Raw genomic sequence first — 24,895 nt, forward strand, 5'->3', positions numbered from 1 at the left:
ATCAGAAAACTCTTAGGATTTAGAACAGTGGTTCTCAAAAATAGCAGATATGCAAGCTCACAGCGCGTCACTTCGTGCCGCACTGCGAGCTTGCACATCAGCTATTTTTTTTACATTTTTGAAAATTCTTTTTTTTTCTTATTTAGAGTAGCGAATTATGTTTTTACCCCCGTCCCCAATTTAGTCGTTATGTCAATGAATTCCTCTTTATGTGTTGCCACTGCTGTTGTATCCTACTGACTCATCTGCCAGTGAGGAGCCCCACTGGGAAGACATAGGGCCTTCGTCTTACTCCTCCTGCCCAACACTCCCCGCTGACAGGTGCCGCCCCAGCCTGTAGGATTACATGCAGTGACACATATCACCCTCCCTGCCCGGCTTCCCTCCCGGAACACCCACAACCTCCGTGGTGGTGGGCAGGAACTTTACCACTGCGCCACCCAAGCGCCTAATTTTGCATTTTTTTTAACACAAATCTTCTCTTTTGGGCGTCCCTGACTCCCTGGCAGAAAACATTTTCAGATGGGGGGTCCGTGGCCAAATACATATCATTTTGTGGGTGCTTAATTGGCACGAAAAAGTTTGAGAATTTGTAGAATCGACCTCAGGTCTTAAAGGGCTAGTGGTTAACCACTTTGAACCTGGCATTCATGATTTGGGCATTTAGGGACAAATCTAAGCAATGTTGAAAAATGGTGAAAGTACAGTAGAAGATGTACAAGCTCACAATGCGTCGCCAATGAGTTGTGGGCTGTTAGATCGACTATTTTCTCTATATTTGAAAAACATTTGAAAGTATAAATTGCTGAAGTATTTGGTCTGTTTTGGCCATATTACATCATATTCTGATTATTGGTACCGGACATTATCAGTAATTTCTTTGTATATTTCAGTAATAGAATTTGTATATAATATAACGTTATGGTGTCAGACTGGCAGTCATATCTGCCATGTGCAATGCTTGTGTACAAAGCCTGAAGGCAAACAGAAATGCATTGCTTTTATTCACATGTTCCAATGTTCAATGATCTAATTAAATTAATTGCTATTATTTGTTGACAGTTAATCATCAACTAAAATGTAATGATCGTGACAGCCTTAATCATATTTTGACACAGGTTCCTTTCATGTCCGACGCTGACACAGAGGACAGCCTGCCGCGTACCATGTTGACGTGGACTGATCCTAAACAATTCCCACCCATATCGGTAAGCAAAGCAGACAATGCTGGATCGACAGCTCAATCTAACAGGTCTTCCTCAGCCTCGACGCTGGGGGGGGGGGGGATTATTTGGATGGAAGGTAGATGTTTGTTTTCCCATGTAGGTTTGAATCCGTGGTACATGAGCGGTATAGAACCCTCGGACACTGATTGCACACAGCATGGAAGGAGAAAGTGACAGTGGACAGTGAAATACCAAAAATATTAGGCTAATATTTGCTGAGCAATGACTGAACCTCAAATGTTTTTGTTTTGTTGTCTGGTTTTCCAGACAAACAATATTGTTTAGTAAATTTCACTACAGTGGGGAACTACATATATACAAAATATATTAAATATACCAAATTATAAAAGAAAAACTGTATAATGTACTGTGAAGTGTGTACAAATGTAACCAAACGGACCGGGTCCATTTGGTTCCATTTGTACACATCTTGTAGTTAAATGAACACCAAGGATGTTGTATGTGTATTCTTGTCCATGTTCTGTTCCCTATATTACCAGCGTACAGTACCAGATTGGTAAATGGTCTGAATTTCTATAAAATGCTGCACCAAACACCCATTCATGCTCTCCTCTCGTGGTCTGATGTGAAGGGTTAGAGGGAGAGTGATGGAAAGGGAGAAAAAGAGAGAGAGAGAGAGAGAGAAGGGGGGTTGGATGGCGAGAGAGAGAGATGGAGAGAGATGGAGGGAGGGGGGTGTGGCGGGGAGGGGCATGCAGTTTTTATGAAGCATTCATGTTTGTGATGATGTATTCCTCCTCCTCCTGGCTTGTGACAGTAAAACGTGAGGGAAGCAGGCTGGTGGTTAGGTGGACAGGACATTAACTTGCATGGCCACGTCTCTCCACAATCGTTCTCTGACGACCACAGAAATAACCCGGTGTGGTATGCTAAGATTAGATGCTGCATGTTAGTTAAGATAATAGTCCTCTATTTCTACCAGACACTATTTCTACCCCCTCCATCTCTCCTCTCCCTCTCTCTCTCTCTCTCTCTCTTTTGAGGTTGGGTGGGGTGGGGTAGGGCGCTGAGCCGCGAAAAGAAGCATGCTCGGAAGGGGGGAGAGGGCGTGCAAAAAATAGGCAGTCTGCAGGTGGCTTCATCGATTGGATTGTACTCATATACCAGCTAGCGTTCTGTCGCTCTGACAGCAAGAGGGACCGAGAAGCCAAGAAGGAACGCCGGGGTGCAGAGGACGAGGCACAGAAGCAGGCAGAGAGAGAGAGAGAGAGAGAGAGGGGTATCTCTGCAGCAGGATCCCCCCTGTGCTGAGCACAGGACTGCGTGACTGGTGGGTGTGTGTGTGTGTGTGTGTGTGTGTGTGTGTGTACGTGTGTGTGTGTACGTGTGTGTGTGTGTGTGTGTGTGTGTGTGTGTGTGTGTGTGTGTGTGTGTGTGTGTGTGTGTGTGTGTGTGTGTGTGTGTGTGTGTGTGTGTGTGTGTGTGTGTGTGTGTGTGTGCAGGGAAAGGGAGGAGGAAAGAGGAGAGGGAGGGTGGCAGAAAAGGGGGAGGGGAGGCGGTGCAGCGCGAGCTGACTGGAGGAGTATCATCGGCGGCAGGCAGCGCAGCATCAGGACCATTAGTACCGTAGCATCTCTGTGTAGCTGCCGAGCACTCAGTCACTGTACCGCGTAGCATCCTGCTAATCTAGCTCCCTCTCTCTCTCCCCCCCCCCCCCCCCCACTCCCCCACTCTCTCTTTCCCTCTCACGCACTCACACGCGCGCACCCTCTGCTGCCGTCACCCTCCCTCGCGTGCACTCAAGCAGTGGTGGCCACCAAGGCTAGAGGTGCTACGGCGTTGGTTGGGGGGGTTCCCAGGGAAACAGGAGGGACAGCGAGGGGACCGGCTGGTGCTGTAGGGCCAACAGGAGGCGGGAGGCTGGAGCTACGGCGACCGCAGCAGCAGCAGCAGAGGCAGCAGCAGCGGCATCATGGCGCAAGCTGCCAAGCAGCTCCGCAAGAACCAAGACCTTAAAGAGGCCGCCGCCAAGGAGCAGAGGGACAAGGATGAGGCGAAGGAGAAGAGGAGGAATAAATCCCGGGATCGCAGGCGCAAGGTATGGCTGGCTGCCTCACGGAAGCAGGGGGGGTGTATTTCTTCCATTTGCCTCTATCACGCTTACGCACACACGCGAGCGTTTGTGCCCACACGCGCATGCACACACACACGCACGCACGCATGCACGCACACACACACCTACTGTCCCTTCCAGTCTTTCGCCCTCCATCTGTTGTGGAAGATTTTGGTTAGGCTGCATTCACACAATTATATAGATGAATTTGCAGCTATAGTCTGCGTATGTATGCATTTTGTGTGTGTGTGTGTGTGTGTGTGTGTGTGTGAGAGAGAAACCAATCGTGCACTTATGATCTGGTACAGGTTGTGTTCGCTTGGTCAGACATTTAGCTCTAGGGGAATGATAAGGATGCTCGCGATGACTATGCTTGTGGTGGTGGTGTGGGGGAATCTTAGATGTCCTTTTATGAAGGATTTGTGGCCAGTTTTTGGGGGGGATTTTATCTTTTCTTTATTGTTGTAATTTTTGGGACGTACCACTCACATCCGTCTTGTACGGAGATGTGAGCACTCCCTGCTATTTTCGAATGCCATCCTTGCATTCCAATGACATCCTTGCTAGCATGACCCACACGTTTTTTCCTTCCCCTGGAGGGCATCTTTCTCTTTGCTCTGGTCTTCCCCCTATATGGTGGAGGGGGGGCTGAGGGGGGGTGCAAGGAGAGGTGCACGATTAAAATGGAGGTGTCCATTTCTTCACGTCTGTGTGTTTAGTAGTTTGGAAACCTGGGGAAATCTTTGTATTGCCTTTCTCTCAACAGAACGTGATGATGTTAAATGGAAACTTCGCAGATTTTGAACCTAATTCCCATTGTTTTGATGTGAGATCATGTGTGTGTGTATATATATATATATATATATATATAAGTATGGGGAAAAATACCCTATGTCTGCTGTATTTCTCCTGCAAAATGCGGAAGTGTACGCCCTTTGACGCAAAACAACTCATTTGACGTCATGGGCTAAGGATTATGTCAATGTTAGTGTTAAGAACGTGTTGCATTGATGTTGCTTTGAAAATCAACACGCAGACAATGATGAAAATGCTCCCGGTTATGAGTGCAGTAAGGCAGGGGGACCTGTCATCGTTACAAACATTAAATTCCCTCCTTCTTTCTCCTCCTCTTTTTCGTCATTCTTCATGACAAAGCCAATACCACTCACTGTAAAATATTCTCTTTGTAGTGTATGTATGCCTAAAATGGATGTGTAGACTAAGGAGTATGCTATAGCTACAGCAGTGCATGTACATATGTATACTGTATCTGATGTTGGGAGCTTTAGCTGGTGTCATAATTGACTGGCAGCACTGTCTTTCTGCTATAATATTAATAAGTGATGCACATATTTACATCTTTACAACATGTGTGTGTGTGCGTGCACGCCTGTGTGTGATAAAGAGGGAGAAAGGGACGGGAAGGAGCTACCCAGAAAGAGAGGGAATGTGTGAGAGGGGAACCTAGTTAGAGTTAGTGAGAGCTTCCCTCTAAGTCAATCTCACATGCTTTTCTATTGAGACCTGCTGTTTTGATAACACCAGTCATCTAGAGAATAAAACAATGCATCCAGAAAGATCTGATAAAGACAAATACCTTGGTTCAATACGGTCTGGATCGTATTTTCTGTTTGTTTTACTTGTGTACTTATTTTTTGTGATGACTGCTTTCCCTAACAAGCTGTCTTTGTCTAACGTACAGTATTAGATAGAGACTGTGCAGCTTGGGGGTTAGTATTCATCATTGTAAGAATGATTCATTCACTGTAGTGAATAGGGTGTGGAGTGTGTTTCTTTTCACTGCAAGCCGCAGGCGGGACAATAGATTATGTTTTCACACCTGTCTGTCTGTTTGTGTGTGTGTGTGCGTGATTCCGGAGCTAATATTTATTAGTATTGTCCCAAGGGGGACAATACTGAAGATGTTAAAGGGACACTTTGGCGATTTTGGATTGCCATTTCACGTCATGTGTACGGAATGTACGCAATTAGAAACATTTTACTCCATTGATGCAATTATCTGCATACTGGAATTTACTCTTGGTCTCACAGAGCAAAACTCATGAGTGAAGCCCTACTGTTAGTAGAGTAATCTAGATTTATGGAGGGAAGCAATAGTGTAGGAAAGGCCCGGGTGGAAGTATTCAACCTTAATATAGAAATTTGCTAGGGTCGGTCCTCAAATGTAGCGGCATCAAAAGATGGAGGGTTTTATATTATGATTTTATTCTGTAAGACAGTTGAGGCATTAGAAACAAATACAAATATTTTGTATTTAACAACAGATGGCACTGGCTAACCATAATGATTGACTAATGATGAATCTCCAAGTCTATGAATGGACTATTACATTTGCCTCAGAAACTCAGATTGGAACATTTACATCTTTCTCAAAAGGGGGGCATTCATTTTCTGCCTTTTAAAAAGGGGGCATTTAAAATCCGGTCATTAAGCTATTTCCTCATGAAAAACATGGGTTTCTGTGTCCCATCATGCATCTGCCTCAGCATAGTAAGAATAGGATAATAGCAGACTGAGGAACTGGGACACAGGCACATGTCTGACTGTTTGCAGTGAGAGTGAGTGTCGTGCATTTGTGTTTCAACAATTGGCGAGTCATGGCCACATTGACTATACTGTCTTACTGATTTGCACACCACTGTCCGAGGTTGGTAAATCCACTTCCAATAATGGTCAACCCATTTTCAACATGATGGGGATGTAGCAGCTTCCCATGGAAATTGATTGATGATACTTTATTGTCAGATTTTATTTATCTGAAATTTGTTGTGCATCATCAGTAGCACCATTTGCAACACCGAAGACAAAATGAACCAAACAAAATGCACACATGCATGCCCTTCAACATACCTTTGGTCTGGAATTACGCTCCATATTTAAATGTGACAAATAAAGAAACATTTAGAAAAACCTTGGAACATATAGAATTCTCTTTTATTACATGCCCAAGTTAGGAATGCCAGGTTGTAAGTGGTTAAGCATGAAAGACTGATCTCACAAATGAGGACACTGAAAAAGGCAAGACAAAAATACTGTGCCTGTGACCGCCATGTTTTCACCTCAACAACTACCAGAGACCACCTGTTCTCACTTACCTCTATAAGAAAAGGTTCAGGATGAAATGTATTGTATTTAAAGACACTATACACTGTAAATATAACATTTGTGACAATGACATGTACAATCAAGGGACTTTCATGGGTCCTTTTTTTTTTACTCTTAAAGTTAAACAAACACTCCAGAATTTTACAGTATACATACATTATTTCAGTAGCACAATAGTGCAGTGTACAACACCGGCAGCATTTGTCATTTCCATTATGTTTACTAGTTAAAGCCATGTCTCAGGAGGCCATGTTGAAAAATATTTTTTGGGAACTATTCTGCTTCCCCTTTCTGCTTCATTGATTCTGCCTCCATCTCCCTGTGTGTCTTGGTCCTATCTGTCTGTTTGTATTGTCTCCGACACACTTTCTAGAGATAGAGAGGAGGAGAGGGAGAGGCCATAATGTTCTGGTGATGTTAATTAGCTCCTTTGGATGTAAATCAAACTGTGCTGCACGGCATATCTACAACTCCCTCCTCTCGCTCAAAGGTCATCTACTGCATTTCCAACCGAGATGCTGTCATCACTTCTAGATAGCCCGGAGATTAGGGGGGAGGTATTCTGAAATAGCCTATAAAGAATGATGAATGAGAAGAGCACTCTGTCATGTGTGCATTCTATTTTGTAAAGTTTCACACCAATTATTCAGCTTTGCCCGACAGACACACACACGAATGGATGGACAGAGGCGAAAACATAGTCTCCGGCATTCGGCTGTCCGCCAACGACGAACTGGCCTGGCAGAGACGAGTAATTATGTCGTAAGCGTTGTACTCTCGCCGACTTTCCTTGGAGACCTGATAATGCTTATTGCTACCATAACCAAGTTGTCTTCACATGGAACAAATACTTCATAGAGGCCAATCAAACCAGGCAATGGAGTGACTCATGGCTCACTCAGTTTACACTTGCATTTACACTCAAAGGACCAATGGAAATAAGCTCTCAAGCTTTTTTTGGTCTTATCCCCTTAGTTCATGTATGCATTTTTGGCAATCAAAGTGTCAATCAATCAATCAATAGTGACCACATAACCACATAAGCTCTATTTACTTCATTGTATGGCCAACGGATATTGAAAATGGCCAAACAAATAGTTTACACATTGTCAACAAATATTGACAATCTTTGACACTGTTCATCTATAACAGCATGCCCAAAATAGGGACACCAGGTTGAAAGTGGTCGTATTCAGATTTAGTCTTAGTTGACAAAACATAGATGTGCGGCCTCTGAAACAACATCACTGACATTTCAGAGGCCTAGAATAAGAGTGTGGGAAACATTAACCCTGTTTGGCCAATACATGGCGACCAAAGTGCTCATAGACACAACACAGATAATCAATGAAACGGATACAGTAGCTGATGGTCAGTCAACGCCGCGGTTAAACCTTAACCACAACCTTAACCCTAGTGACCCTATTCTGGGCATGTCATAATAGACGGACATTTGGAAAAGTCATTCGAAAACAGCAGATCTACAAGCTTACAGACCTGCTGTTTTCGCTATTTGATGTTCACCGAAGTACATGCAGGGTTTACTGGTAAGTGGTTAACATGACTCAGTCAGTATCAGTTTCTGTTTTCTCTGTCCTCTGAGACGGGGTAGCAAGGCTGTGGGGAAAGAAATATATATTTATTTTTCGCAATACTTCAACATGAAGCTTTATAGGCATGTACAGTACATTTGCACAGTTTCCTCCAGGCGTGCACTTAATTCAATAGATTCTGAGACCCGCTAATGCATGGCGTGTGTGTGTGTTTGTGTGTGTGTGTGTGTGTGTGTGTGTGCGTGTGCGTGCGTGCGAGAAATAGCATGGCTCCAGGGTATCTCATTCCTCTTTTATGTAACCTCATGGATGGTGACCTCTAATAATGTACTCATTTCAGCACACGAGTGCTGAGGGCTCTTGTATGTTTGCCTCTGTCTGTCTGTCTCTTTACATTTTCTCTCTTTCAGTCTCAATATAGATCAGGGGTTCCCTGCCAAGATGTGGATTTCACGATCCACATGGGAACGTTGTGGCTCAAAAATCATCATGTATGTCTATGCCATATCTATGACTTATGACTCCAAATTTGTTCGTACAAATTAAACAAACATGATGTGAAAAAAACAGTGGTTTACGAGATTAGTTCCACACACAGACATGCAGACACACAGACAGACCCTTATAGATGGCTAGACTCCTGCAGAGCCACACCGTAATAGATAGCTAGATCAGGAAGTGTCACCGCTGTGTGTGTGTGTGTGTGTGTGTGTGTGTGTGTGTGTGTGTGTGTGTGTGTGTGTGTGTGTGTGTGTGTGTGTGTGTGTGTGTGTGTGTGTGTGCGTGTGTGCGCGCGTGTGTGTGTTTTCCCTGTCATCATCAGTGTGCTGCATGAATGAATACAGTGAATTTGAGAAAAATTGCTCTGATGTTTTCGTTGATGTGAGATCCCACTGTTTTCACTGAAACACGCACAGCTGATTAGAGCAGCGAGCTGCAGTGACTGTGAGTGATCACGTGACGTCAAGTACAAGTCCGACTCAAACTAGAAAGATGCGTTCACTTCCCTGGTCTCATGACAAGTACTGTACATCTTTCCCTTTTTTCTTTTTTTTCTTTTTTGAGTAGCCAATTATTTTTACCGCTTTTTTCGTCGTTGTGCCAAATATTTCCTCCCACTGCTTGCCACTGCTGTTGTACTGTACTGTCTCACCTGCCAGCAGTGGTGGAAAGTAACTAAGTACATGTTCTTGTACAATTTTGAGTTACTTTTGACTTTACTAGAGTATTTCCAATTTTCAATACTTTTACTTCTACTCCACTACATCTCAGAGGCAAATATTGTACTTTTACTCCACTACAATTATTTGAAAACTTTAGTTACTAGTTACTTTGTAGATATAAATTACTATTATCATTATAAAACCACTTAAGCCGAAAGCTCACAACGCGTCGCATCGCGACACGTTGTGAGCTTGTAGATCTGCTATTTTCAAACATTTGTACTTGGTACTTTAAGTACATTTTGATGCCAATACGTTTGTACTTTTACAAAAGTAACATTTTGAACACAGGCGTTTAACTTGTAAAAGAGTATTTTTTACATTGTGGTATTGCTACTTTTACTAAAGGAAAATATCTGAGTAGTTCTTCCACCACTGCCTGCCAGTGAGGAGCCCCCACCTGGAGGACGCAGTGCTGATCCGTCCTACTCCTCCCACTCAACATTCCCCACTGACAGGCCACACCCCAGCCCATAGAAGTGCGTGCAGTGACAAAGGTCACCCTCCCCACGCAGCTTCCCTCCCTGAACAGGGCCAATTTTGTTGGTGTAGCACGCTCTGCAAGCTTGATGCACCGCACAGTGATTTGAACCCTTAGCAGTGGTGTACAAAGTACTTATATGTTTTACTTAAGTAAAAGTATCAATACTGCAATATAAAATTACAAATGTATTGGCATCAAAATATATTTAAAGTACCAAAAGTAAAAGTACTCATTATGCAGAATGTCCCATTTCAAGTTTTCAAATGTAGAAATATCATTTGAAAATAGCAGATCTACAAGCTCACAATGTGTCCGCCTCGCGACGCATTGTGAGCTTGTAGATCGGCTATTTTCAAATGGCCTAAATGTATGTAGGGCTGAAGTGGTTAATGTATGTTTTGTAATGATAATCAAAATCTTCAAAGTAACTAGTAACTAGTTTTCAAATAATTGTAGTGGAGTAAAAGTACAATATTTGCCTCTGATATTCAGAGGAGTAGAAGTAAAAATATTGGAAATTGGAAATACGCAAGTAAAGTACAAATACTTGAAAATTGTATTTAAGTACAGTACTTAAATAAATGTACTTAGTTACTTTCCACCACTGACCCGTAGCACTTTACTCCTGTACCCCCGGGGGCGCCTAAGTACATCTTTCCCAAGCCGTTCTTTATTCACCAACTTGTAACAGTGAGCGGTGTTGTTAGCTCTCGTGGGAGTTAACGACGCTCACATGCGCATGTTCATTATTTGCAAACGCTCACTGTTCACAATACATTGTGTACATGTATATTAATGTATAGCACTTTACAATATTTATTGTATTATGCGATTGTATGATGACTCTATTGTGTTGTTCTGCTGACTAATTAGTTACGTGATCTGTGTGTGTCTGTGGGTGTGATACAGTTTGACCTAGCCTTTGTTCGAAACTTTGTCATTCACAATTTACAATTTACTGTAGGCATTTAGCAGAGCGACTTACAGTAGGCAAGATAAACACGATCAAATGCATAGAAATAGTAATCTAGGATAATAGGTAAACCAAGAACCTTTATATCATCAGTCTAAACAATATAATATCAAAAAATAAATAATCTGTACATTAAAAACCCTCTACACGTAAAAAGAGCGAACTAGGTTCGCTCTTTTTCTTCCCTCTGCACCATATCTCCTCACCAAAAATAGCCAATCTACAAGCTCACAACACATTGCATTGCGATGGGTTGTGAGGTACTATTTTCGGCGAATGTTCTCACTAGAATAGGGACGCTAGGGTTCAAGAGGTTAACAGTTATTGGAGCATGTGAGTGTGCCAACACTTGTTATGACAAGATTAAGAGGTCTGCAGATGCTTACAGAAACCACTCGTTGGCGCCTCAGATTTTTGCTATTTAGCTGCTACCCACAAGCAGACAAAATCTTACGCAAGAGAAGGTGAAGCAGTTCAAGTGTGGTCCAGTGAGGAGAAATCCACAGCCTGCCAGACTGTTTGGCCTGCACAGACTGGCAGGTTTTCACCCAGACCAGGACCATTCTCTTGAACAGTCCATCACAGTAGTGACTCCATATGCATCCAATATTGTGAGAGTATGCTAACAAAGACTGTTAAGCGTTGCTCAAACAACAAACCACAGCAATTAGCAATCCAGGCTAAGCACAGAGCCTTCACTTTTTGGCACAGAGTGGAGGAGAGAGCCTCGCAAACAGTATTGAAGAGGGAGATAGCCTAGGCCAAAGGATGCTACAAGGAACAAGTGGAGGCCAACATGAGGCAGGCCTGGCAAGGCCTCTCTGTCTTCACAGGGAAAGCCCCAGCTAAGAGATCCACAGAATGGAAGGAAGGAGAGGAGGGAGCATTTGTCACCGACCTTTTAATTTGACTGTTCTAGGCTAGGCCTACTAGTTTTGCTGTCGCCTTTCCCATTTCTAGAGGGATTATGTTATGCTAGTGCTTATGCTAGCACTTATGTGAGTGCTTATGCTTTTTCCTGTTAAAGTAGCGTAACATGATTGTTCTATTTCACACTTTCATATTTTTGTTATGCTACAAAATGCCTGTTTTTCAAATAGTATTAAGTAATACAACATGCATTTTATATTCTGTAGATAGATAGACCTTTATTCTTTCTATTTCAGGGAAATTCAGGTTCAATGAAAAATCTGCGATCTCTCAGGTAGTCATTTTGATATAGATTAAAAACGATCAATTTATGAAATTTAATTTTAACTTCAAGAATGTAAATATTTGGGCACATTTTTACACTGTCAGAGTTAAATTAACACATTTTACTGTGAAGGAATGCATGAGCTGGTATAGGTACCCAGACCCGTTGTATCCCTCACTTCTAAAACTGTACAAGCATTCCGTGTGCAAAACCCAACCATCGCAGCTCCGACCATGGTGAGCTGTGTGCGTGTGACAGACAGAACCATACATTTGCTGCGTGGCAGTGAGGCCTTGCGGGCATAGAGTGCAGCACTGATTAAAGACATGTATTAATCTCCAAAGAGTACAATCTATGAGGTTCAGTTCCTATTAACAATGAACCGGATGTCAGACTTAAGCAAGTCATTATTGTGCACAGGGTAGTGTGGTCCCAATGTGTGTAAATATCTTGCCCTAGATTCAGAGGAGGGATGAAACAATTGCCTTGTTTCTGTACGTGAGAAGGAGGAAGCGAGGGAATGAGAGAGAGAGCGAGAGTGTGTGAGTGTTTATTTGAGAGGAGACTCTAAAAGAAGTGTCCCAGATTTCAAAGGACCTGTGTGTGTGTGTGTGTGTGTGTGTGTGTGTGTGTGTGTGTGTGTGTGTGTGTGTGTGTGTGTGTGTGTGTGTGTGTGTGTGTGTGTGTGTGTGTGTGTGTGTGTGTGTGTGTGTGTGTGTGTGTGTGTGTGTGTGTGTGTGCGCACGCTGACACGGATGTGCGACAGTATGTCTCTGGGTACACTAGTGTGTTTGAGTGCATACACATGAGTGCACACACAAGCAAGTGTGTGTGTGTGCATATACAGTAGTATCCATGTTTCTGTCTTGTGTGAGTGAATCAAGCATCAATGTGCTTGTAGTATGAGTGTACTTGTATGATTGTGTTTATCATGTTCAATACCTCTGTCTGTGTCACCTCTGCTCAATAAATGACCTTGTGACCTCGTAAATACCTTGTAATTTTGCTACTTTCTGCTGATTGATTTAAACCATGAATATTTACGTGGCGGTTGAATGAGGTTTAGGGGTCCCATGGTATCCAAATGGCCCCGTTGTATCATTTCAAATCAGGTGTGCGTCACTTAAAAGCAGTGGTTCTCAAAGTGATGTCCAGGGACCCCCAGGTTTCTAGGGGGGTAGTGAGCTTGTAGTGCTGCTATTTTTGAAACTATTGGAAAAATCTTGAAGAATTGTGAAAAATTGTTAAACTTTATAACAACACAAGCATTCTCTTATGGGGGTCCCTGGCCCAACATCCTTTCAGATGGAAATGAAAATGTTTGAGAACTACTGCTACTGCTTAATGAAAACATCCATCCCTCTCTAAACACCTTCAAATGCATTTTTGGAGATACACACAAGGAAGTAGCGCAATATCCTGCAATGGCAGCACTTGTTCATCTTTAAGGAGGAGAAAGACGGGCGGTAGAAGGAAGGATGGGCCAAGGTCGAGCAGAGCTGTAAGGTCTACCCGGCCCAGCACTGAGCAGCCACAAGCTATATTTACCACCTAGCATAGGGTTACACTGCATCCCGAGACCAGTGCTTCAGTACCACCCATCTATCTACACGTTGCTGCAGCATGCCAACCGAGCACCTGCTGATACTGTATATCTATCTGCCCCGGATCTGCGCTCGCTGTGCGTACACACAGAACAATTTATTCTGGGGACACTGATGCTTATCAGCTACTGTACCTCTGAGTACTGATCTAGGACTGATCTATGATCTGAAGAACATTGTGATTTTAGGTCAGGGAGGCCTTTGATAAAATTCAGCCAAGGCATTGTACACTCAGAGGATGCAATGGCCAACAGCTACCACTAGAAGCAGTACTGTACAAGCAAGAGAGCGGGTGTGTGCGTCCGTGCGTGCGTCCGTCCGTGCGTGCGTGCGTGCGTGCGAGCGAGTGATGAAATATGTCAGAGAAGGTTCAGATGTCAGAATGATTATGAATGGGCTGGACAGGCGATTGTGAAAAAAGTCACCCCAGAATCCTTGCTGTTGTGTTGTTTAATCTGCAGCTGGCGATAGATCTGTTCCGATTTGAACGCATTCACTTGTTTCTATCTCATTATAGGCCCAGTGTATCTGCGTGCATGCCTTGTGCCGTGTGTGTGTGTGTGTGTGTGTGTGTGTGTGTGTGTGTGTGTGTGTGTGTGTGTGTGTGTGTGTGTGTGTGTGTGTGTGTGTGTGTGTGTGTGTGTGTGTGTGTGTGTGTGTGTGTGTGTGTGTGTGTGTGTGTGCATGTGTGTAATACTTGTAGGCTTGTGTAGGTGTGATTGTATGTTTTCTTTGTATCCAAAGGAAACATTTGTGCATCCTTGTCAGTCACCGTACACATTCTGACTCTGCCTTTCTGTTTATAAATACCAAAAGATGTCCTGGACTAGATAGACACAAGACAGACATGCAGATTACTTATCTAAACACCACTAACACTATCAAGCCATTCATTGAGCTCATCAAATAGCTTCAAAAGAGATGACTTCTGAAATGTGGACACATTTGATTGGAGATGATACATGATACATCCCTTAGGCTTTGTTGAGATTGCAGGAAAATCTGATTTGTGTCTTAAATCTACTCTTTAGTATTGACTGTCCACACTATTATTTGCAAGTGATTAGATCAGATTTGTGTATTCAGACATCGTCCAACTATCTGCATTGGTTGCTGTGGTAACAATATAACAACGTAGGCTACAGAATCTTTCACTTGTACTCTGTTTTACGATGGTGTCACTCGCCAAAAATAGCAGATCTGCAATCTTCTGCGAGCGACACCGTCGTACGACAAAGTATAGAGCAGGCACAGACACAACTGCCCGTGTTCGTGGGTGTGAAGCTGGTAGTGGATTGTGTTCTTTGTCACTGCAGTAGTCACTCCTTTTGGCTGGTCAGGGAACCTGTTCTGCTTCTGCAGGGTGATGATCTGGGGGAGATAGCGTTACGCTCTGCTGGTGAAACTCCTCACTGTCAGGGGAGAAGAAGTGGCTGGTTGTCTCTATCTATATATGTTTAGGAGACGCGTGGTTACACCCTCCCTATACAGTACCGGCAGTGACAGCATTGGCAGCATTCATTCTCCCTGGAGGACGAAGTCGATTGATCTCGGTGACGCCATGACTTCCTCTAGCGTCACCCATAGGTGACAAAAGGTATCTCAAAATGTAACGGGCAGATAACTATGAAACCTGCCGAACATATTCACACTCCTCTGAGGATGAAACCTGACCATTTGGCCTGACTTTGCTGTTGTGCCAAAATGGCAACACTGCCCACAAGGTGTCCCATAAGTCATTACCTTAACAGGCACACTCTACTGATTTTGGTAACCTCATCAACCCTTTGGAAACCCTTCAAAATGAAGGGCTGGGAAAGTTTTACACACATACAGTATACATACATATGTTAAATACAATGAATACTATTAGACAAAAATACTGGTTTTGTATGTGATACAGTTATCACCCACTGTCTCTCATATTATGACATTTACATCATCTGCACATTTTTACTTGGTTTCTTTCCATAATTTACAGTTGCAGACAGTTGTTGGTACTGTACAGCAAACGTATTAAAGTGTTAAATGAACACTGAGGATTTTCCTGTGTGGAATGTAGCCATGTCACCAGACCTGAGAAGTCATTCAGCCAATGGCCCATCTGAGAGATGCCCTGTCACTGAGACCCACACCAATCAAAGCCCTTCTGTCAGCCTGTGCCCCATTCATCAGCCAATCCATCATCTTCGTTAGTGAGGCCAGCGATTCGAGAAGCCCTGGCAAGCAGTGAGAAGTATAACCGCTGTAAATCTAACGGAAGAAATTATTCAGCCCCCAGGTTCATGTGGCAGGTGGTCTGATGACTGATGTTGCCGTGGTGATTACACTGTGACACCATACTGTACGTGCACGGGAGCTCAAGTATGGCAGAGGTGCTGTGTTTCTCAAACAATGGTTCGAGACCCAGTTTTGGTTAGAGTTTTGTGAACCAGTTTTTATGGGTCCCGAGTAAATAAGTGCTTTGTTTTTTGTTTTTGTAAAAACTAATAAATACATAAATCCACACATTTTCACCAAACATTGCATTGCTTGCAACGCATTGTGGGCTTGTTCTTAGCTATAGATCAGCTATTTTAGCAATTTTTTGAGACAGAGTTGCAATGAACCTTAAATTGGCATTCAGGATTTGCACTGCACACCAAGATTCAAAGACTTCTCTCGATGGTGAGCCAGTTTTCGGACATCAGCAAAAAAAAGGGGGAAAGGCACGTCAGAAAACAGTGACAAAATATGAAATTTGAATCTTATTATTGACAGGGTTTCACTGCTCAAGATTCACACTTAAAATCATCTGTTTTGTCGATTTGCCAAGTCTTTGTTGGTCACAGTGGAGGTCGGCTAGATCAGTGTAAAATCCTGATTTGGTTACATTTGTACACCCCCAGAGTGGATTTTATTTCTATTGTACCAGATGAGATCCATGTACAGATGTTATTTAATCCATTGTAATTGTATACACCTGCACACTACATCACAACGGCAAACAAAACTGTGTGTGTGTGTCTGCGTGTGGGTGTCACACACATCTTTACCAAATGCACCTTTATACCCTACCTTGCATAATGCATATCTGACAGAAAAGTTAATTGCAATAGGAAAACATGACTAGAAATTCCCTGTTGCTCTGTGTTAGACTATACCCTTTAATCAGACCATTATGTGTTGATGTATTCGCACAGCTGGTATATATTCCCACCTCGTGTTTGTATCACTGGCTGTCTGTAATGAGACCTGTTCTTCACTACAGTAGCTACCAGCTATACTAACACATTGGCTCATTAACAGGGAGAGAGAGAGGCGGAGAGAGAAAAAGCCAAGGCATGGTGGCACATGTGCGCTTGCTTGCATGCACGCGCGGAGTGCGCACGCACACACAGTCTGGTGTTATGTAATGTAGAATGAGAGCTCCGCAAGGTCTGCCTGTATCATGTGACCACTAATAGAGGAGTCCACTAATGTGCCGAAGCAGCCACCATTGGGCGAGCCCCTTGCCCCCATCATTTTCCTGCTGTAGAATTTACTGCATGTATGTGGCGTGGATGTCTCTGACCTGTAAGTGGTGCATGTTGAGCATGTCTGGTGCTGGTCTTTCGTTCCTCAAACATGGCAGGGGATAATGTACTGTCGGGAGGTCATTATTGGCAAATAAACCCCAACAGGGAGACGCATGACCGATGCCGAGAGTACGTCCTGTTTCTTCCTGGAGGGGGTCATTACGCAGCTTATGAACAAAGTCAATAATTTGACATGCAATACGGATTTATTACTAGAGCATACAAGCTTCACAATCCAAGAGCCAAAGAAACAGCTGCTGTGTTGACCACTAATTTCAGTTTCAAGTAGTTAAACCACTGGAACAGACAAAGTATCACATCTAACAAGAACACCTGCCAAGAACAGCAGCTATTCTTCAGCTCTATTACTTCACATACGGTACTGTATAGAGCCCAACTGATTTTGGCAAAAAGTTGCAAAATCTGCTAATGAATTTGAAAGATGTGATTACTTTCATTATAGAAGTTTTCACACATTTAAAAAGGAAATTCTAAGACTTTATTGAGCGTTTATACGTTGTGAGCTTGTAGATCTGCTATATTTGAAAATGTTTGAATAGGGATTAATTATAAAATCGGGACACAACGGCTACAACATCGGCTACAACTGCCGATACCAATGTCATCAAAAAAGTGAAATAATAACCAATATATTGGCCAGAGCGATATATCGTTGCAACGCAATGCATTTGTAACTTATGTTTTATTTATAGAGCACCTTTCACTGACACAACAGTCACAAAGTGCTTCACGGGTTTAAAAACAAAAGCATTTCAATAAAAAAGTCAATTTCTTTTCGCCAAATGTTTGCCCCAGAATAGGGACACTAGGGTTCATCTGGTTAAGGATTTCCACACATCTCCTAGCAGCGTATAGGCTAGGTGTAATGCGAGCAATCATGTGTAGTGTACTGTATGTCATTATGCCTGCTGTAGTGCATTAACAGCAAGCCTAAAGATACAGGCCAGCAATTCCCTTTACATCCTCAGTACAAAAGGAACCTCCGTCCCCTGCCATCTCTACTATGAGGCACTGAATTGGAAAATCCACACGGCACTCATATAAATTCTTCATTGCCAATTCAATTTTTAACTGCAGATCTGAGAATAAAGTAGAGCAACTGTTTAGTTTTTTTTTCTTTCCTCCATGCCCCCTGCCTCTCTCCATCATCAGCTATCTCTCTCTATCTCTTCCTCCCTTTTCATACTCATTCACCCTCCCACTTTAAAGTCACCTCAGCTATTGTCCGGTGTGAATGCTTGATGTGTTGTTTTTGTTTGTTGTGTCAATTATGCTTCGTCCTGTCGGGGCAGCCTGGATAGTGGTCACACGCCAGCCAGTAGGGCTGGGCAATTTATCAATATATCAATATAGTGATATTGTGAGACTACATATCGTCTGGGATCTTGAAATCGTAATGTTGTGACATGGCATAAGACTTTTGCCATGATGTCTTATCCTGGTTTTAATCACTTTTAATCCATTTTCTCCCTCCAAAAAATGGCATAAAGCTCACGATGCATCATGACATTGCTTTTTTTTGCGATTTTAGAATATAAAAAAGAAAGTCACAATATGATATTAACATCACAATATCAATATGGTGGTACAGTATTTGATCAAAGATATGGGATATTTGACTGTGTCCATATTGCCCAGCCCTACTGTACATGAACACTTTTCCATTAACAATGAGGATTTTACTGTGCAGCACCAACAGTCTGCAGCTGTCAGGTAAAAATAGCATGTGAAAAGAAACCAAGTGAAAAACCATGCAGATGAAGTAAACCTCCGCCTTTTATTGGGAGAGAACAAGGGGCCCTTCATGTTCACAGGACTTTATGTAACCACCTGTCAATATGAGAGTGGGTGATAACTGTATCACATACAAAACCAGTCTTTTTGTATTATCTATTGTATTTACAGTAACATACTATATATTAATGTCATAACCTACTGTATGCTTGCCATATTTTATTAATTCAAAAATAGCAGAAATAGCAACTCTTCACGCTCACAAGGCTACAAGCTCACAATGTAGGTTGGCTATTTTGGACATTTTAGAACATGTTTGACAGATCAAAAAGGAAATTATTAGTTATCGCCACAATACGATATTATCGTCACAATATCAATATTGGTATTTGGTCCGAAATATTGTGACATTCGATTTTGTCCATGTCGCCTATAGCCCTACGAGCCAGAATACGAGTCTTATTCCTCCAGTTCCACCCTGCAGCAGCGCAGCTCCTCTGCGGTCATGAGACCAGCAGTGTCCCTCTTGATCTGGTCTACGTAGGTCAGCCTCCTCCCCTTTGAGGAAGTGCTCCTCTTGTGCTGGTGTGTGTGTGTGTGTGTGGTGCACACACACACACACACACACACACACACACACACACACACACACACACACACACACACACACACACACACACACATGTGCGTGTGTGAGTGTATCAAGAATACCCAAGAAATTAGGGGTTTATTTGTCACTCCCTCATACAGGTATAAGCAGCAAAATATAGGTACAAGCAGCACAACAAACGTGTGTGTGTGTGTGTGTGTGTGTGTGTGTGTGTGTGCGTGTGTGTGTGTGTGTGTGTGTGTGTGTTTGTTGACTGCTAAGCATGCAGCAGCACGTGCATCTCACCATTCCATGTACTGACTGTGTTAATTTCCTGGTTGGTGTGCACATTCTGCCTCATTAACTTGTCATTGACATTTCCTCAGTGTAGAAGTGCACATTACCTGACTACCCCCCCCCCCCCCCCCACCTTATTCTGCTTGACTGACCCCGCCCACCCCAACCCCCCAACCATAACCCTCCCACCCCACCTTCCAATAACGATACTGACCATGGCCCACTGAACCCGCTTAATTGAACGTAATGATTACCTAATTTCCTGCGTGTTTGGTAAACTCCAAAACCTTACATATTTTCATTGACTGAGCTATTTACCCTCCCAATTTTTCCATGGGAAATAGTGTGTAGGGCTGCAACTATCGATCATCGCATCTCGACACGTTGTGAGCTTGTAGATCTGCTATTTTCTCTACTACTACTACTTTGAAAATGTATTATTCTACTTTAGTAACTGTTGCATCCCTAGAGAGAGAGAGTGTGTGTGTGTGTGTGTGTGTGTGTGTGTGTGTGTGTGTGTGTGTGTGTGTGTGTGTGTGTGTGTGTGTGTGTGTGTGTGTGTGTGTGTGTGTGTGTGTGTGTGTGTGTGTGTGTGTGTGTGTGTGTTTATCTATATTTCCTTCACCTTGGGATGTCACTCTGCTTAATCACCCAGCCTCATGTCATTTGAGAAAATTAACACCATAGGCCCCTGTCACCAATTTGAAGGACAGCATGCTCCTACTGTGTGTACTCGCTGGCAGCAACCATTCATTTTCTGTGGTGAGGGAATTATCGCCCAGTGTTCATCACATTCTCCTCTTTTTCTCATTTGATGCCATAATGACTGCACAGCTGAATTTTAGATTGTGTCATCCGTCAGCAGTCAGTCACTTAACCAGTATTGCTAGAAGTTCCACTTTTTGCTGCAATGCCATTACTGAAACTGCTGGTGTTTGACTGTGGTCAAATGGGCCTTGGCGGGTGCTTCATTACTTCAGCCACTGCGTGGGCTAAGACTGCAAACCACTCTGCTGAATAGGCCTTGGTTATCCATCCTGCAGCTAGATAGATTCTTTAGTCCTTACGGCAATTACTTTTGCACCATGCAGCCATCAGGACACAGAAAACACAGAGAGACAGTCAATACATGTTGCACAGTACACATCCATTACAAAAAGCAGGCGACTAGAAAACTATCATGGATAAGCAGCTCATCATTTATGTGCAGAACAGATGTTTTTTTCAGAAGTTGGGACAAAATTATCTGAGCCAGCTAGCATGCAGTTAAATTGGCAAAATGGTGTTATTTCAACTTAAGAGATGAGTTAAGTAAACATACACAGCAACATCTGGAGTGAATGGATGGTTGAAGCCCTAGTGACTAGGCAGCCCAAACTAGTCATTGTCAACCGTGTTTGCTAGCCATCTGAGCGCAGTTAGCGGCTGTACGAGACACTCCGTCACTCACTTTGTGATTTGCCAGAAGGACAAATTTATTCACTTGTGACTCCATCCGCCTTCGCTTAGGCAGTCATAGGCTACCTACACACACACACACACGCATGCATGCATATACAGTATACTACTACAGTGTACGTGTGTACACACACACAAGCTGTGATTTACATGTAAAAAATGCTTTATCATACATAATGAACCAGGAAGTCTGACTTGGCTGTTTTTGAGACGGTGTGGCACAGTGAGAGGTGATGACAGGGAGTGTGTTGCACAGTGGGGGGGGTGGGGGGTGTGTGACTGGGTGTGCGTTCTGCTAGCTTTGACATCGAGGGAGCCCAGTGGAGGGCAAGGTGAAAGGAAGATCATATGCATGCATCAGTGTATGCACGAGTACACAGTACTGTACACACACACACACACACACACACACACACACACACACACACACACACACACACACACACACACACACACACACACACACACACACACACACACACACACACACACACACACACACACACACACAGACACGCACACTACTGTATATGGCTGTCTTTCTCTTCTTTCTTTCACGCATATACTGGAGTGCACTCACAGTCAATGATATTGAAGCGTTCGTGGTTAGAAAATAGACTCCAAAAATGACAGTTTGGCCTTCAGCCCTTCCACATAAGGCGGGACTTACTTCAGTCCAAAGATGGGGTAAATTGGCAGAAAGCAGGAGACTTAAACCCTGACAAAATATTTATAATGTGCGGACAGATTAGCTCTGCTTCGCTTTTCTTGTGATATCTTTTCTGCTGTATTCTCTTCTCTGTCACTTTGTCATTCATCTACTGTATAACGTCAGTACTATGACATCAGTCATCAGTCCATATCTATGCAAAAACTGAGACAGACAGGTTACAAAAACCAAAAAGACAGAGAGGCAGTATGTTCTTAATATGATGGTCCTCCTCTGCCTTAGGTAGGCGTTACATTTTCAACATGTCTGATGCTTTGCTTCGCTAGTGTGTGGACCAGTTACACAACATCCTTGGGCCGGAGGCATCTGAAGACATTGCCCAATATATTTGATCTATTGATAATGCTGATTAGATTGTGGAGTATGTGGGAGAACTTCTCCAGGGAACTGATGGGAAAAATAGGGAATTTATAGATGAGCTCCTGAATCGATTGCAGAGAACTCAAGGCTGCAGATAACCAAGGCCTTTTCCTGTCTAGAGAGTCTAGGCATGGACCAGATTCTTTTGACACTACCAAGGACTCCCAGAAGTCGAAGCGCAAGCGCACAAGGTTATGTCATTAAACCAAGCAGAACCTGAGCTAGAAGTAATCAAAAAACGCCATTGACCTGAAGAAGGCCCAAGAAACGAATACTTCCTCTTCAGCGAAGAAGACTTTTATTTTTGTCAATCCTTATGCTAAAGAGGGACAGGACAAGCTGGCTATAATACTGCCTGGACGCCACTTCTGTGATTGTCTGGCCCAGAAGCAGAGTCTCGTCAATAATTGCCTCAGTTGTGGTCGCATCGTGTGTGAACATGAAGGCTCTGGCCCCTGCCTATTTTGCGGAAGCCTGGTTTGCACCAAAGAGGAGCAAGAGATCCTGCAGCGAGACTCTAATAAAAGCCAGAAACTGCGAAAGAAGCTGATGGGAGAATGCTCATAATAGAGATTATCTCTCACACCAAGAGGCAAGACAAACTGCTAGAATGTGACAAGAATAGTGACATAGAGTACTCAGGTCCTGGATGATGAGTCAGACTACTTTGGCACTGATTCCAATAAATCCAATCAATGGTTGTCGCCCTGTGAGCGTGAAACTCTGAGAGACTGGAGAAGCTCAACATCATTTTAGGACATTTTGCCTGACTCTATGGGCAGAGAGTTGGTTGAGATCATTAGGCAATTCCCATCAAACAAATCTGATTTGAGGTTACTGTAAAGTATGGGTTATGGCCCGCTAAGATACTGTACATTGTGATTATTATTTAAGGCTATAATAGAATATTATTATTTAAGGCTATAATAGAAGGAATCTTTTTATGTCAAGGACCCCCAAATTAATAAGTGTTAGGTCGCAGACCCCCATCTGAAAATGTTTTGTTCCGGGGACCCCCATACAAAATTTGTGACGACCTTCCCCCATCCTGCCCATTTTGTTCTTGTTGGGTCCCTGTCTGTGTTGCGGGATTGGCAGGGTTGGAGCTAGGGAGGATCATCGGGGAGAATGGGGCACACCTAGGCTATAAATATGTATCTGCCTTCATGAATTCTCCTTCACTGCAGGTTATGGTTTATACTTTACAGCAATAATGTTGCACACTCATTTAGCGTAGCATTAGTTCATGTAGGCACAGAAGGCAGGAGGTTACATGCTAGCTCTCTCTCCCCGGACCCCCCCCCCCCCCCCCCCCATTCATTCTAACAAGTTAATTCATACATATTCCCACAAGTCAGTATGTCTCTCCACGTTCAACCTCTCTTCATTCTCATTCGCTACAAGCTATCTGACACACGCCCTCATTCCCTCACTGCAACTCTGGCGGTCCTTTTAAGCAGCTCTCTGTATTCATTCTTAGCTGTCTCAGCTGGTCTTACAGCTGTCAGTGTCCAATTTCCTCCACCTCCCCGGCCTCCTCCCTGTGGCATTTCATTTAATTTTGTTAATGGGATGATCCTGTGTATTGTACTGTGGTTCTATGGATTGTACTATGATATGTGGTAGTTTAAATGAAGGTTCAATGTTATGTTCATGTAATAACTGTATCTTATGCTCTGCTCTGGGGGGGGTTGTGATCTCAGATTCTGTGTCATGCTTGCGCAGGTATTCTGTAATATCACATGTGCAGAGTCATGAGCTGAAGTGTCTAAATTAACTTCAGTTGTGTTGTCTCTATTCAGTATCTGTTGTTAGCGAGTACTGTTTGATGTCAGAGTACTTAGTGCAGTAGCAGTTATCAGAGTACTTGGAGGTCAGTCTACGATGTCATAATGATGAGTCACTCCATATAGTATAGAGTTTTACTCGCTACTGATTGGGTGCAGGTTCTCTCAAAGGGATGTGGTGATGCTAAGAACGTCACATGTTCACGAGCGGTTGACGAGGCTTAGAGACCTCCGTCAGGGTGCGGTGGCTCTGATGTGATTGAATACGTGTGTGTGTGTGTGTGTGTGTGTGTGTGTGTGTGTGTGTGTGTGTGTGTGTGTGTGTGTGTGTGTGTGTGTGTGTGTGTGTGTGTGTGTGTGTGTGTGTGTGTGTGTGTACGTACTGTCTTGTGGTAGCCCGAATATGAGGTGTACATATCACCATGTCACGGATTGGAAAAACATTTGGAAATTGAGTTCCTTGACCCTACTGGCAGCACACACACAAAGTTTGACACTGATCGACACTTGTAATTTGTGAGATTAGCTACACACACACACACACACACACACACACACACACACACACACACACACACACACACACACACACACACACACACGCACAGGGCTGAAGACATAACCGCCTTATAGGTCTGGGTGGAGATAACACTTCCATAAGGCAACCCCCTCTACAGGTGGCGCCCGAGATTGCCTATGCTTATAAATGCCCTTGTCCAAGAGGGAGATTATATAGTCGGGGGTAACAAATGGATTTGTGCACAGGCCTAGGTTAAAAGGGTTGCTGCAGCTTGGAGGTGCAGTTCTAGTGGTTCACTGGCCAACACGTAACCTGCTTTCTTGCTATGCAACCACTGTCACCGGTGCTGATTCTAGTCAGGCCCCCAGGGGTTGGTATGGTTTG

At 43.4% G+C, this 24,895-nt stretch overlaps 1 protein-coding gene across 1 annotated transcript in view; it reads left to right on the forward strand.

The window, feature by feature from the left end:
• Positions 1 to 3,159: 3,159 nt before the first annotated feature.
• The window catches only part of ank1b (ankyrin 1, erythrocytic b), a gene marked incomplete at both ends in the record, with an annotated part of 116,758 nt that continues 95,022 nt past the window's right edge, over positions 3,160 to 24,895 (forward strand). The window contains one exon of the mRNA XM_084047218.1: positions 3,160 to 3,285. Coding sequence (XP_083903344.1) covers positions 3,160 to 3,285 — 126 coding nt within the window. The remainder of the gene's footprint in view (positions 3,286 to 24,895) is intronic.

This window comes from Gymnoscopelus microlampas (assembly GCF_963454915.1).
Source record: "Gymnoscopelus microlampas genome assembly, chromosome: 21".
NCBI classification, from domain to species: domain Eukaryota; kingdom Metazoa; phylum Chordata; class Actinopteri; order Myctophiformes; family Myctophidae; genus Gymnoscopelus; species Gymnoscopelus microlampas.